Source organism: Heloderma suspectum, chromosome 1 (genome assembly GCF_057233095.1).
Source record: "Heloderma suspectum isolate Gila_16-S chromosome 1, 16-S_ref, whole genome shotgun sequence".
Classification (NCBI taxonomy): domain Eukaryota; kingdom Metazoa; phylum Chordata; class Lepidosauria; order Squamata; family Helodermatidae; genus Heloderma; species Heloderma suspectum.
The window spans coordinates 362,399,621-362,414,010 of record NC_139458.1 but is presented as its reverse complement, the minus strand read 5'-3'; the positions used below and the strand labels follow the sequence as shown (position 1 = coordinate 362,414,010).

General features: G+C 44.2%; 1 protein-coding gene across 7 annotated transcripts in view; it reads right to left on the bottom strand.

Annotated features, from left to right (window-relative positions):
- Positions 1-13,446, bottom strand: part of FAM120B (family with sequence similarity 120 member B) — a 49,609-nt gene extending 36,163 nt beyond the window's left edge. For 5 of the 7 annotated variants that reach the window (XM_084828090.1, XM_084828091.1, XM_084828094.1 and 2 more), the window contains exons 1-4: positions 13,412-13,446; positions 6,685-7,741; positions 6,186-6,366; positions 1,346-1,441 (exon numbers count right to left, since the gene is read on the bottom strand). In XM_084828090.1, the coding sequence (XP_084684216.1) occupies positions 1,346-1,441; positions 6,186-6,366; positions 6,685-7,704 (1,297 nt within the window). In that variant the 5' untranslated portion in view covers positions 7,705-7,741; positions 13,412-13,446. The remainder of the gene's footprint in view (positions 1-1,345; positions 1,442-6,185; positions 6,367-6,684; positions 7,742-13,411) is intronic. The other 2 variants (XM_084828092.1, XM_084828095.1) reach the window with 1 other exon arrangement.
- Between the last annotated feature and the right edge of the window lie 944 nt (positions 13,447-14,390).

Here is a 14,390-nt window from a genome sequence, read left to right as displayed (position 1 = left end):
CATCTTGATCAGGACCACTGCACATGGGTAGGAAAGGTTTAAACTTGTTTGCCTAAATCCCACCCACATAACCCGTGTGGGGGCTAAAGAAAAAAGAAGAAGCTTCCATTGGTGCCAACGGTGGCTATTTTCTTCCTTTAGCCTGCACACAGCGGAGAGATCAAATTTAGGAAAACAAGCATCAAGGAGGGGAAGGTTTAAACACCACCTCTCCATCCATGTGCAATAGTCCTGGTCTGAATCAGGACCCTGCCAGCTTACTTGTATTACCTCCTTAATATCTCCTTTTCATATAATCGGCAAGGCAGTAGAAGTCCTGAACAGTTGTCTGGACCCAGTAGTGGCCAGGATAAAGGTGAACAAACTGAAGTTCCAATCCAGACAAGACAGAGATATTAAGGGGTCAATCCTATGCATGTTTAGACAGAAAAAGTCCTACAACTCCCAGCATGCCCCAGCCAGCCATGTCTAAACATGCACAGGATTGAGCCCTAATTGTGGGTAAAGTCTGGTTGGGTTGCACTCCCCTGTAAGAGCAGGTGTACAGTCTGGTACGACTGTTGGATCCACCTCTTCTCCTGGAGGCCCAGGTAGCAGGAATACCTTTGGTCAGATTCGGCCAAAACATTAGCTATGACTGTTTCTAGAAAAGAGGGACCCGGCTACAGTTATACATGCCTTGGTAAACTCCAGACTGGGCTACAGTAATGTACTTTATGTAGGACTCCTTCTAAAGATAGTCTGGAAACATCAAATGGTTCAGAATATACCAAACCACTTGTTTGGGGGAGTGGGGTGCAGACAGCGCATTTTATCTATAGTGAAAGAACTGTACCGGCTCCCAATTATTTCATTTGTAGGATAGGTTGGCCTGCTAAAAAGGCAGGGCTATATTGGTGGTGGCACCTAGCTGTGGAACATCCTCCCCAGATAAGCCAAGCCCGCTCAGTTCAGTCTTCCATAGGTCAGTAAAGATCATTTTATTCCAACAAGGGTATGAGAATTAATTCTGTCTAGATCTTTGTTGATGTTTTATGTGGAAATTGTACTGGCTTGCCATGGATTTTTTTTTATTATGGTAATGCGGTTCTTCTGTGTTCTAAAGTGTGGAATGTTACTGGTTGATGTTTGTTCTTTTTATATGTTGTAAGCCTCCCTGAGGGCTTATAAAGCCACCTTGGCAGCTACCCATTTCAAAAATAAATGCATTTACGTAAGTTGACTTGTGAAAGCTGTCTGGGTCTCCAAAACCAAAATGTCTCAAAGGATATCGAACCAACATTACACGTCTTTAACTGTCATATATTTAGTTCAAGTTTCAATACAAGATGAAAGTTCATTCTACCTGGGAGATGCTTGGGCTGTATTGGGTCTGGTTGCTGCAGGGAGTTCCCAGCATACACAAACCACTCCTTTACTACAGGGCAGGCTCCGTGGACATCTAAAGAACAGAGAACTGGATCAATGAACTAATGTGAGAACGGATATTTCACAAGTAGATGTTTTAACCCCTTTAAAATACCAGAAAAGACAGATTTAGGCTGCAATCTCATAGCCATTTACACAGGAGTAACCCCCACTGGCCACAGTTGGACTTCTGAGTCAATCTGCATAGGACTGCGCTGTTAGGCTGCAATTCCCTACCCACTTACCTGGAAGTAAGCCACTGTTAGTGTATTTAGGGTCAAATGGGTTAAACTCCTAAATTAAGACAAGAGTTTAGAAATAGAAAGGGAACTAACTAATACCCAATCCTATAGATTTGCATATCCGTTATGTGAACACAAGGTAGGAAGCAGCATATAGCGTCTTAGCTACATCAGCATTCTGGGCAAGCCAACTGAGCCACATCTATCTTGAAAATGGTGCAGGGAAGTTGCAATCACAAATTAGGTGACTACCATATTGCACCAAGCTTCATTATAACTGAATGGCCTTTAGGATAGCTAAGTTGCTCCCATCCTTGCCTTCATTGCTTGCTCCCATATGCTGATATCTTCTGGAGAGGTTCTTGTGAATCCTGCCAATTTCAGAGTTGTGTTCGGTGAGAATGAGAGGGAAAGAGAAGGCCTTTTTGTGGCCACTCACCACAGGCTGTGGAATTCTCACTCGAGAGAGACTTACCTTGCCCTTCATTGACAGATTTTCACCACTATGACCATGGGAAGCTGCCTTGTACTGAGCCGGACATGGCTTTCCAGGGTTTCAGACATGGGTTTTTCCAGCCCTACCTGGAGATCCAGGAATTGAACCTGGGACCTTCTACACGCAAAGCAGGTGCTCTACCATTGAGCCACGGCTGTGTGCAAACCTTCCAGTTTGGACAGCTCTTTGGCTCTTGCTATTGTTTATTGTTAAACTTTTATCTGCTTTTTTGGTCATGTTTTAAGCCCACTTGTTTCTTGGTTTTTATTTATGATTTTGATATTTGGTTGTTTTTAATTATCTTGGTTAAAAAAAAAATACTGTTGCTAGCCACGTTGGATATGGCTCATGCAAAGGCAGAATATATTTATAAGAAATAAATGCACTCCCATTTATTTAGAATAAATAAATACACCTTAGTCCCTACATTATCCCATGCTGAACATCTTTGCTTTGTGTGACATCATTAGTCTACATTTTTGTGGAGACTACTTTCAAGGGCAGTATAATTTTTGTATTGATTTTCTAATTATAAAAGACAGCCATCCAAATTCAGGATATAAGACACAGGACAGGGTCCTTTTAAAGTGTAAAGACTTCAGCGAAAAGATTTCAACTGTCGTCTTCAACTAAACCTCACTTCCCACGTAATGACATTTCTAATTCAGTACAGAAGACTTGCGTGCTTTCAAGAATTCCAGAGACTTAATTCTTTCCCTCCTTAAACCTAATTTAAGCATTGCAACAGTATTGCCAAGCTTTAGAAAGTCAACGTTTAGTACTAGGAGTTGAGTCACATTTCCATATTTGAGCAACCAACAGCTAGGCTCAATAATCAGGGCATGTGCTGTTTTGTTTTGTTTTTTGGTTTTAAGCTTTCATGTTTTATATTGTTTTATGCTGCGCTTTGTGGTTTTAATTTTTGTGAACCGCCCAGAGAGCTTTGGCTATTGGGTGGTACAGAAATAAATAAATAAATAAATAGGTAAGTAAGAAAGAAAGATCCATAATCCTGGGGCACTGACATGAATCCCTTATGCACCAGCACGAACAACCAAGCTCTTGCTGGCCCCAGGGGAATATGGCAGGAGGAGCTGTCCACCAAACCATCAGTGGTTGTGGGAAAGGGGCGTGGCCATCTGGAGAACCCTGGATGCCTGGACTGGGACCTCAGGAGGGTCAGATTTGGCCCCTGGGCCTGAGGTTCCCCACCCCTGGTTTAGCTGCTCCCACTTACAGCAGGAGGGATCATGTGGGATGCACCAGCATGTTGCCTCATTCACAATAAGCAGAATTCTGGCTTATCATGCAGTGTGAACGCCTGGTGCTCATAACATGGCATGGCTAAACACATCCTTAGGTACAGATAAATCCTGTTGCTTGTATACCTGGAAATAAAGCTACAATCTGATTGAAGAAATTTTCATCAATTAAATGTCAGTTTTTGAGTGATGATGAATCTATCAATTAAATTGGCATCACAATAAATTCAAGATTACGAATGAAAAATGACATGTATTTTAAAAGACTAGGCTTATTTTCTTCTACTACAGAGCAGGCTCTTTGTAAAGGCTAAAATAAAGAAAACCGAGAGGTACAGTATCTTGGTACATGGAAGTTCCTTCTGACATAGAACAGAACAACTGTCTTGCGGGAACATGCCAAATGTTCACTATCTGTACTATAGCATCCTGTTCCCATCATGACCAGCCAGATGCAACTGTCCCAGCCACTCCTTTAAGACAGAAACGGGCATGTGACAAGGACTTTGCTAGGCTCTCCAAGCCCTCAAAGAAGAGACTGGTAGGCAGAAAGCAGAACCTTGTTTGATCCACCAAGTCACTGCCTCCTCCCCACTCCAAACTGGAGGGAGTGTGTGGCAAAAAAGCCCTTGAACAGCCCTGATGTCAAGGATAATGAGGACAGATCAGAGTGCAACACTTTTAGGATCCTTTTAGCCTTGCTGGAACGTGAGAGTGTCATTCCTCTGCGCTTGTCAGGGTGGAAACTGAGCCCATAGAGCTCCAGAGTAGTTCTGATTCTGAGGAGGAACAGCAATCCGTGGGAGAGGAGCTCACTCATCTCTCACAAGCACAGCAGCTGGCAGAGATTCCTCCTGCCAGCATTCCTGGGATAGATAGTGACCCTGGCAGTGAGAGAGCCCTAGAGGGGGGCTTGGTGGACGCTTGGCGCAGATGCAGGGAGCGACAACAGATGGAGGGTGCGGAAAGGAGGCGTAGCGCTCGTTTGGTGCGCAAACAATGGTCGCATCCCGAGGACCCAAGGGAAAGAGGGAGGATCTCTCCCTAGCCCAAAAGTTCAGGGTCTTCCCGTGATTCTTCTTCAAACGGGGATGAACTGCCTTACCTGGAGCTTAGGCTACTCTGCTATCTTTCCCCAGTGCTGTTCCTTGCTTTGGTGCTAGCGACTAGTATTCTGAAAGAGTCATAAAGTAATAAAGGAATAAAGTCTTGGAAAGAATTCCTCGTCGTCTGTGTCCTGAGTTGGCTATTGGTGGGGACTGCAAGAGGCAGCTAGGGCGCTCCTGACAGCGCCCACCACGAGATGGGGGATGATCGGCGGGCCTCTGCGATCTCCCATTACCTGATGGGAGAGCTACTTGGCCAAGGCAACGAGCTGCAGGACAGCTACCCCCAAAACAAAAAGTTTCAGAATAGCATAAGGTTCGCTTGGTGATAGTCCCCAATTAACTGGAGGTCTATTTTTTAATAAAGCCACAGAACGTGGGTTGAACCATCGGCTTGATTAATCAGTTCATTCTGCAGCCCTACTTGGACGTCAGTCTCACCATCTTCAATAAAGCTTACTCCCAGCAAAATGTGTATAAGATTGTAGTCTCTGTTGTATTTCACATAATACTTCATCTTGACTTCTAGTTCCTGATCTAGAGGGAAATATTGCAGATAGGGTGCCAATGCTGGCTCCAGGCTTCTGAGTGCCCTGGGGCAAGACACCCTCCACAGGCCCCCTCCCTGAGTCTACCTTCTCACCACATTGTTATCAGCTGCTGTTGGTCCTCATCCTCTTTCTCATCATTGCTACCACTGGCTTGCTTGGCAGGCAGGCAGACAGCCAATGAGCAAGCAGGCCGTGGCATCTCCTGCTCCTCCTCCTCACCACCAGCATTGTCTGGGCTGGAGCGGGAGGCAGGAGAACAAGAAGTTTGCAGGTGAGGAGCAAGTCCAGGGGGCTCTTGTCAGTGGGCCCCTGCTGGGTGTGGTAGATGCCCAACCATGCCAACCCTTGATGCTGGATAGGGCAAATCCCCTTCCTGGATCCTGTCTTGCAGGATCAGGACAAACTGGAGAAGTGCATTTCTCAGATACTAAACAGTAACAAAAGACTGGGGGGCATTACAAATCAAAAACCATGTTGTTTTTCTGAAAGTAAAAATAAATCCTTTTAGAATTAAAAAATTCTATGTATCAACTCCATGTCATCCCAAATTCTGTGTTGACTGGTCATATAGTATGGGATTTTTTTTTTTTTAATTTCCTGCTATATTTCTAACACAAAATTCATTGTTCAGGCACTATTATTGCCTAAGTAATTTTGAAAAAGAAGGTAACACTGTGCGGGCAATCCTCCAACCTAAGATTATTATTTCAACCCCCGAAATAAACATATTTTTTGTTAAAACAACAAAATGTTTCTGGTTCTTTTTCAACCTCCTAAGCTAGTCTAAACATAACTATTTTGCTCTGCTTTGTGATCATTAACAGCTTTCATGAGCATTTTATTACAGCACTTTAAAAAAATGTCCTTAAAAGGTTCAGAAATGCACCAGCATGCAAATGCACACCGTTCCTGATTTAATGATTTCTAATGGTCTTCTCTTTATTAATTACACGTAGAATGCCTACAGCACCAAGGCCTAAATTTCATACAGATGTGAGCCTCTCAAACGTGGATTTCACAATTCACAAACATCTTTTGAAAAGCCCATTGAGGAAAACTGTAGTTCAGCCAGTGCTCTTTGCTCCAAACTGTTACACAGTAAATTCCAGCACAGCCTTTACCTTTTACAGACTCCAGCAGGATCGAATAGATATGCTGACGAGCAAGGCAATAGACACGTGCCTGTCCAGGAAGCTCTGCATCCTGTTCATCTTCCAATGTGTTGCTGCATTCAACCTCTCCACCGCTCAGGACGTTGTACACCATATAGCTTTCGGCTCTCACGTGTTGCTCTTTCGCTATCTGTTCTCAGGGGAACAAAAGGGCATTCTTGGTTTTCGCTGTTGTCATTTTACATTTTATAGCTTTGGGAGACCAATGAGGATTTAACAGTAGAGGAGAAGGACAAATGAGCCCATCTCCAAAAACAAAAGACTTGTGGCAACAAGGGAAGTGATGAGCTCCGAGAGCTTCAGCTATCGGGAAACTCATAAATTGAATAAAATAAATAAATAAATAAATAAAATAATACATTATGCATATATAATACCTGTTTATATTGGTCAAGGGGCAACAGGCCATTTGTAACTATATGAAAAATGACTTTAGGAGTTGAGTTACCTGAAAGATTTCCCGATCTAAACAGAGAGGCACACCTTGTTGCAGTGATGCTACGGGGCGATGTGAGAAGTCACAGGGAAGCCACGGGGACTGCTGCCCAGGCAGGAGATAAGACTCTATTCCTTTGCAAAGGATAGACTTATCTGATCCCCAAGACAACATTTCTGTCAAAGTGATCAAACTCTCATATGAACGTGGAATAGCTGAAATATAATTGGCCACAGCTAGAACCATCCTTGTCCTTTTATCAGAGCACTGACTTTTTGCACAGGATGAGGCTATGCATTGATTCCGAAAACCTTCCATAGCCCTTTCTGGAACAATATCTGTGCCAAGGAGGCAGGCAAAAAGGGGAAGATCTGTTACACAGAGGCCCAGCATGCTGCAAAGATTCTGCCTTGAGAACATGATCGTTTCCAGCTTCTCTAAGCAGAGCTTATTAACAGAAAAATAGGGAGCAGTGTCATAAATCAGATAGTCGGTGTCTTCTCCAAGGATTCCCATGCAATTGTTATGCAGTCCATAAGACGCCACTTCATAGTCTGCCTCTTGCAACGAACATATTGTCTCTTGACCAAGGGTCTTCAAGGCGAAGCGTGTAAAAGTGGCCAACCCAGACGGAATAAAGAACATCCCCCTCCCAGGTTGCTGCTTATTGGTCTTGATGAACTGAAAGACCCTGGCTATTTCTTTGTTATTTTTCAATCTCCGCTTGACCCATTCATCTCGCTTTTTCTGCTCCACCAGGCCATCAAAGTAGAATACCAGTTTGATACCAGCTGCTGAGAAAGTCTTTATGAAACCATCCAGGTTCGAAAGATATTCACACCACTGGCCACCACAGACCCAAGATTCCGGTGTGTACCACTGTCGAAGACAAGACATGGCATCTACTACAAGAACAGGAGCAGACCCAGGATACCTGCTGTGATGGTTTTCAGCCATTTCTTTCAGGTTTACTACCATACACCCACCCGGACAGGCATTGGTCACAAACCAATGCAAGCCTCTAACACCCATACTTGAGCTCTATGTAAAATTCAATTTCTTCAGCAATCTAAAAAAAAAAAGGAAATAGGAAAATAAAAAGATGAATTAAGACAATTTCAATAAACAAGACCATCATGAGGCAATATGACATTTTTTATTTATTTTATTTGTGCCCCACCTTTCTACCAAAAAAAATGGCACTCAAGGTAGTTTACAGAACCAATTAAAATGGATTAAAACAATACATTAAAGTACAATAAAAACATAACAATTACAGGAAAAAAAATTAAAAACAGCAGCCAACCCAAGAGACCCACTTACAAGCTAAAGGCACTCTTAAATAAAGTCGTCTTTGCCTGCCAGTAGGACAGCAAAAAAGGAGCAAACATGGTCTGGATTACTGGAACAAACATGGTCTGGATTACTGCAGTGTATTATGCGTGGGGTTGCCTTTGAAAATGGTCTGGAAACTTCAGCCGGTCCAAAATGGGGAAGCGAGATTTTAACAGTGACTGGACAATGCGATCATATTATGCCAGCATTTTTCCATCTGCACTGGCTGCCGGTCCAAGTCCAGGCCGGATTCAAAGTGCTGATATTAACATTTAAAGCCCTAAAAGGTTTGGGGCCAGGTTATCTGAAGGATCGCCTCCTCTCCTATACACCTGCCTGGACCCTAAGTTCAGCTTGAGCAGTCCTTCTCTGGGAGCCCCTGATAAAGGAAGTGAGGTGGGTGGCTACTAAGAAGAGGGTCTTTTCTGTTGTGGCACTCTGGTTGTGGAATGAACTTCCCAGAGAGGCTCACCCGGCGCCTATGTGAAGACTCTTTCTGGTGCTAGGTGAAGACTTTCTTATTTTCCCAGGCATTTCAGTCTTTCACTTCCTGTTTTAAATCTGTTGTTGTTGTTCAGTCGTTCAGTCGTGTCCGACTCTTCGTGACCCCATGGACCATAGCACGCCAGGCCTTCCTGTCCTGTTTAAATCTGTTACTGTATTTTAAATGTTTGTATTGCTGCTGGGTTTTATTTTGCATTTTACTTCTATTTTATACTGTGGTTTTGAACTTTTAAAGTGCATCTTAAAGTGCATCTATTTTATGGTTTTAATTGTTGTGAACCGCCCAGAGAGCTTTGGCTATTGGGCGGTACAGAAAGGCAATAAATAAATGAATAACCAGCACTTTGAATTTTGCTTTCCCCAACCTGGCACCCTCTAGGTACGTTGAACTACAATTCCCATCACCTCCAGTCAGCAGGGCCTTTGGAGAGCACCAGACTGGGGAAGCCTGACTTTAGGGTTTGCAAAAGAGTGTTCTGCTGAACTGAAAACATCTCTCTGAGCACTTTTCCAAATCTTTAAAAGGCCTTTCCACACTATCAGGTTTGTGTGGATTAAGAACACTTTTGTTTTTCATTTGTTCCCCCACAGAAAGTCAAGGTAACTCTACTGTTTGAGGAAGAGAAATACTCAACATGTAAATTAAATTCAACTTCCCATCCTTTTCATTGTGTATAATCTGAGTTTCCAAACAGTATTTTACCAGAAATAGCCACAATCCACCATGAACGTCTCCTCAAAAACCACTGAAAGGAATAAGAACAGTTTTCATGTGGTTGCTCTTGTGCAACTGCCATTGATTTCAATGGGCCTTGTGGAGACATGCCAGTGATTTGTGCTATATATACCTTCCCATACTATGTTTCCCACTTCCGAATGAAACCTGTGCCACAAAGTACTTAAGTTTAAATAGCCATTTAGATGTATGATTGAATAAACCAGTTTATATTATTAAATTCATGGGCTCAAGAAGAGATGAAATCTGTGGGACACCTGTGTCCCTTTGGAAGTTATTGGACTCCAGCTCCTATAAGCCCCAGCCAGCATAGCCAATGGTCAGGGATGATGGGAACATAAGAAGAGCCGTGCTGGATCAGACCAAAGGTCCATTTAGTCCAGCATTCTGTTCACACAGTGGCCAACCAGCTGCCCACGGGAAACCCACAAGCAGGACCTGAGTGCAACAGCACTCTCCCACCCATGTTCCCTAGCAACTGGTGTACACAGGCATACCGCCTCTGTTACTGGAGGCAGCATATAGCCATCAGGACTAGTGGCCATTGATAGCCCTATCCCCCAAGAATTTTCCAATCCCTTTAAAGCCATCCAAATCGGTAGCCATCGCTACCTCCATATTTTAACTATGTGCTGTGTGAAGAAGTTCTTCCTTTTATCTGTCCTGAACTTCCCACCAATTAGCTTCATGGGATGACCTCTTCGGGTTCTAGCATTTTGAGAGAGAGAGAAAAATGCTCCCTGATCCACTTTCTCCACACCATACATTATTCATTCATTCATTCATTCATTCATTCATTCAATTTCAGTTCATTTCATTTCTATACCGCCCAATAGCCAAAGCTCTCTGGGCAGTTCACAAAAATTAAAACCAAACAGCAGACAATAAAACAACTTAAAATATATAGAACATTAAAACCACACTATAACAATACAACCACAATAAAACCTAGCAACAGTGCAGGAATTTAAAATACAGATTTAAAACAGCAAAGCTAAAAGTCTAGAAAGCTAAAATGCCTGGGAAAATAAAAAGGTCTTCACCTGACGCCGAAAGGAATACAATGTAGGTGCCAGGCGAACCTCACTAGGGAGCTCATTCCAGAGCCGGGGCGCCACAGCAGAAAAAGCCCTCCTCCTAGTAGCCACTTCCCTCACTTGCTTTGGCAGGGGCTCATGGAGAAGGGCCGCTGACGATGATCTTAAGGTCTGGGCAGGCACATATGGGAAGAGGCGATCCTTCAGATAACCTGGCCCCAAGCTGTGAAGGGCTTTGAATGTTAATACCAGCACTTTGAATCGGGCCCGGAAATGGACTGGCAGCCAGTGCCCAGAAATGGACTGGCAGCCATTTTGTACCCCTCTATCACATCTCCCCTCAATCATCTAAGCCAAACAGTCCTGGGGGGTGTTTCCACCAGCGATTTACTCCGGGTTGGCTGCATGTTGAGGTAGTTAGGGATCAGCAGCCCCCCCCCCCCCCCCGGAAAACTCAGGGGAAAAATCCGGATTTCCTGAGACTGCTTAAAGTCTGATTCTTTCCCTTAAGTCGGGTTCTCCCCAGTATAGTTGCTGTGTGCCCCAAGCCCTGCATTTATCTCGGGCATGCTAGCCCTGCCCAAGGGTGGGCCATGACCCCGGTCAAGGGGTGTTTCTTGTGTGTTTCCCATCCCTGCACAAACCCATTAGTGTCTCTTCAGAAGTAGATCCCCTTGTGGTCAATGAGGCTTGCCCTCTGAATGCCCACATCAGAACTTACAGAGATCCCCTCAACTGACATGGCACAGTTTAAAGCCCAATTCCCTAAGCGCGGTAAAGCGCAATCTCAAGGTGCTGATTCTCTGTTGTTTGGTTAGGAACCAACCTTCCTAAGGTTGTTAGCCTTAGGAAGTAACTACTTTGACCCTTCGATCCTGCGGGTTAAAATGGGGGCCGGTTTCCATCTTTGTGTCCCCCCCCCACTTTCTCAGCACAAGCATATGTGTGTTTACTCAGAAGTAACTCCCATTGTGCTCAGTGAGGCTTGCTCCTAAAATGCAGGCGCATCTGGACTTTCAGGGGAAAGGAGAAAAGGGGGGAGCCTCTCTTATTGGTTGAGCAGCCCCTGCCAGGCAGATGATGTTCACTCCAACCCCCAACCCCACCAGGAAGTATGTTCTGTGAAGCAACTCTTACTGGTGAGAACTGGCTCGTGGAGCCCTGCATGGACCAAAGCGCAGCAAAGCTGATTCCTTTTAAAAAATCCAGTACTCCTCCATTTGCTTCTCCTTCTGTTGTCTTGGAAACATGGCCCTGAATGTTGTAACCTTTCCTCCTAGGGGAGTTACTCCGGCCCCTCGATCATTTTGGTTGCCCTTTTCTGCCCTTTTCCCAACTCTACAACCTGTACTGGGAGCTGTATTGCAACATCTGGAGGGACACTGATTCCCTACCCCTGCTGCATAATAAAAGGTGGAATCTCCTATAGGTCAGTTACTGAAAATGTAAAGAATGCAAGGACATAATTATGTTTTCAAAATACTTATGAGAAATAGAGTCATTAAAATCTCAACTAACCCCTATTTAAAAGGAAGTCCAGGTTTTAAAAAACGAATTACCTCATAAAAAGCAAATATGATAATTCTGACTCTTTTAATGATGCAAGACTTTTACTTTACTGAAAAGAAATTCCCCTCATTTCTAACACAGATAGTTAAGAAATTCACTGCACCTTTTAATTAGGCTGGCATCTTATCTTTCACACTACTGATTTCTCACATTTTCAGTTACAAACTATCTCTGAAGTGTTACATTCAGTATGCTCTACTCAAAAAATGGTGATTAAAGATTGTTAACATGCAACTTTAAAAGCTGCCTGTGGGTTTACTTCCTAGCTCCATGATTTAAAAATTCCTGTCCTTCAGGTGCAATTCACAAGTCGCTTTTCACTGTAATGCAAAAATAAATGTTTGAAGCAATCAAGATTTAACATGAAATTACTTTTCCACAGATGCTACTGAAAGTGCTTCCTAGGTGCACAGTCACAAGCTTCTTTCCAATGTTATGAGCACCTGCTTATGATACTAAGCTTTGCCACAGAAGTCTATATGGCAAGTGCAGGGCTGAGCTGAGATATGGAAATATGCCACCCTAGTTTAGCCTTAATACTCCAACCTGGCATTGTAAATAAGCCCATAAAAGTTAGTAGCTTGCAAACATTTCTGGTAGCCTATGGGGGCCGGCAGAGGAAGGATGGAGAGGTCCATCTGTTCTCTAGCGACCCATCGCATTTCCAGATCTCCTTTGCAAGCCTGCTCACTCGCACACAATTCCTTGTCATCACTGGCAACCAGGCAAGTGCTTAAATGCAAGGGCTGCTCTATCTAACAATCCACACTGCTTCTCAAGACACAAAAAAGTCTGAAGGCAAAGTCCCTGTTATTTTTCATCACCCCTATAAGGTCTATCTTTTGTTTCATAGGTTTATAGATGGCAGAAGCACTGCATGAACCGGGTACTACTGTTTCGTCAACACCAAGCTGGCAGGGCAAGGGTTGCAACCTATCCCTTATGTTTATAGTTTGTTTGTACGTCAGAGCCTTTGTCCATAATAGGTAGAAAAATTATGGTGGATGGCACTTACACAAATTTCTCATAAGAAAGAAAATCCCAAAGGACAGCAGCAGCATTACAACCAACATGAATCGCCGTTTGTGTATGTGCCACTTTGACAAGACGGAATGGGAAGGGACATGTTATGTACACCAATAGGGTGCACAATGTACATTGCTAACAACCTGATGACATTGTAGAGCCAAATAAAGGGGAATTGAGGCAGAAACTTGCAAGAAAAATTGAGTTTGTGTTCCCTGCTCCCTCAACGAGTTCTTGTACAAGGCCCCAGCTTTAAGAAAGGGCAATAGGAGGCAGGATCCATAAATCCCTTGATGTCCTTCCTACTCGTCTTGCCCTAGGTTGGTTAATTACTGGAGTAGCCATCATTTGCCAAATTAAAAGGTGGCTGCCTGCTCCCCCTTTCCCTGTCCTATGAGGCACACGGTGCCCCAAACAAAACTCCGCATTCGGCCTAGGGAGCCGAGGCTGAGCGCACTCCGTTTCGAGGCAAGAAGCAGAACCGGAGGCCATTGCAACCCGCCGCCGCCCCTCGCGCCCTGCCGCCACTAACCCGACTGAACGGTCTCTTCGGCTTCCCTTTAGTATAACGGCGCCGGAGGCTCCAGACTGAATGAATCTCTAGCGAGATTTCCGGTTCCCCGTTGCCTTTCATAGAGGCCATGTGCGGGGTTGAGATGCGAAGGAATGAAATGTAAAACCTCAAATAAGGGCACAGTCCTATCCATGTGTAGACAGAAAAAAGTCCTGCAGCTCCCAGCATTCCCCAGCCAGCCACCGCAGCGGTAGGGCAAGCATGGCTGGCTGGGGAATGCTGGGAGTTGTAGGTTGTTTTCTTTCTAAAGATGCATAAATAAAGTAAGGGATAGAGGCTTTCCTTTCGTGACAGTACTTTGCAATAATCACACACGCCCCTTTCAAAAAATGTACAAAAGAAGCTACGAAAGGATGACACTGTATTTCACAGCTGGGGTTTACATCTCTTTGCCACCCCAGGGCGTCTGGGTTTTAAACATCTCTTGGCAAACAGGAATTCAAAAAGATGGAGATGTAAATGAGGAGAAAGGCCTCACCGGCTGAATTTCTATCTGTTATCTAGGATTTAAAGGCACAGTAATGTGACCTACAGGTTCACTTTGGTTGCCGGGCCGTCAAGTATCCCAAACGGGGAGGAGGGGGGCGGACTCAGCAAGCTGGGCAAAGCTAAAATAATATGGGGTAGAACACAACTCCCATATGACACTGAGAAATGTGTTTCAGCTGGAAATTCAACAGGTACAACACTAAGGTGGCCAGGTGTCCTACTTTACACAGGACACCCCTCTTTTTGATGGTGTTCTCTGTTTAATGGGCTGCCCAGTTCAAGTCCGGTTTAAAGTCAAAGAACCATAAGAAGGGAGAGCCAGCAGGGGCCTTGAAACGGCCCATCAAGAGTTAGCCCCTCAATAGTACACTGAGCAGGCACTGGCCAGTTTTCTCCACTATGGTGAGATGTAGTGAATTTCTATTTAAATTGTAGTTATTACTTCTAA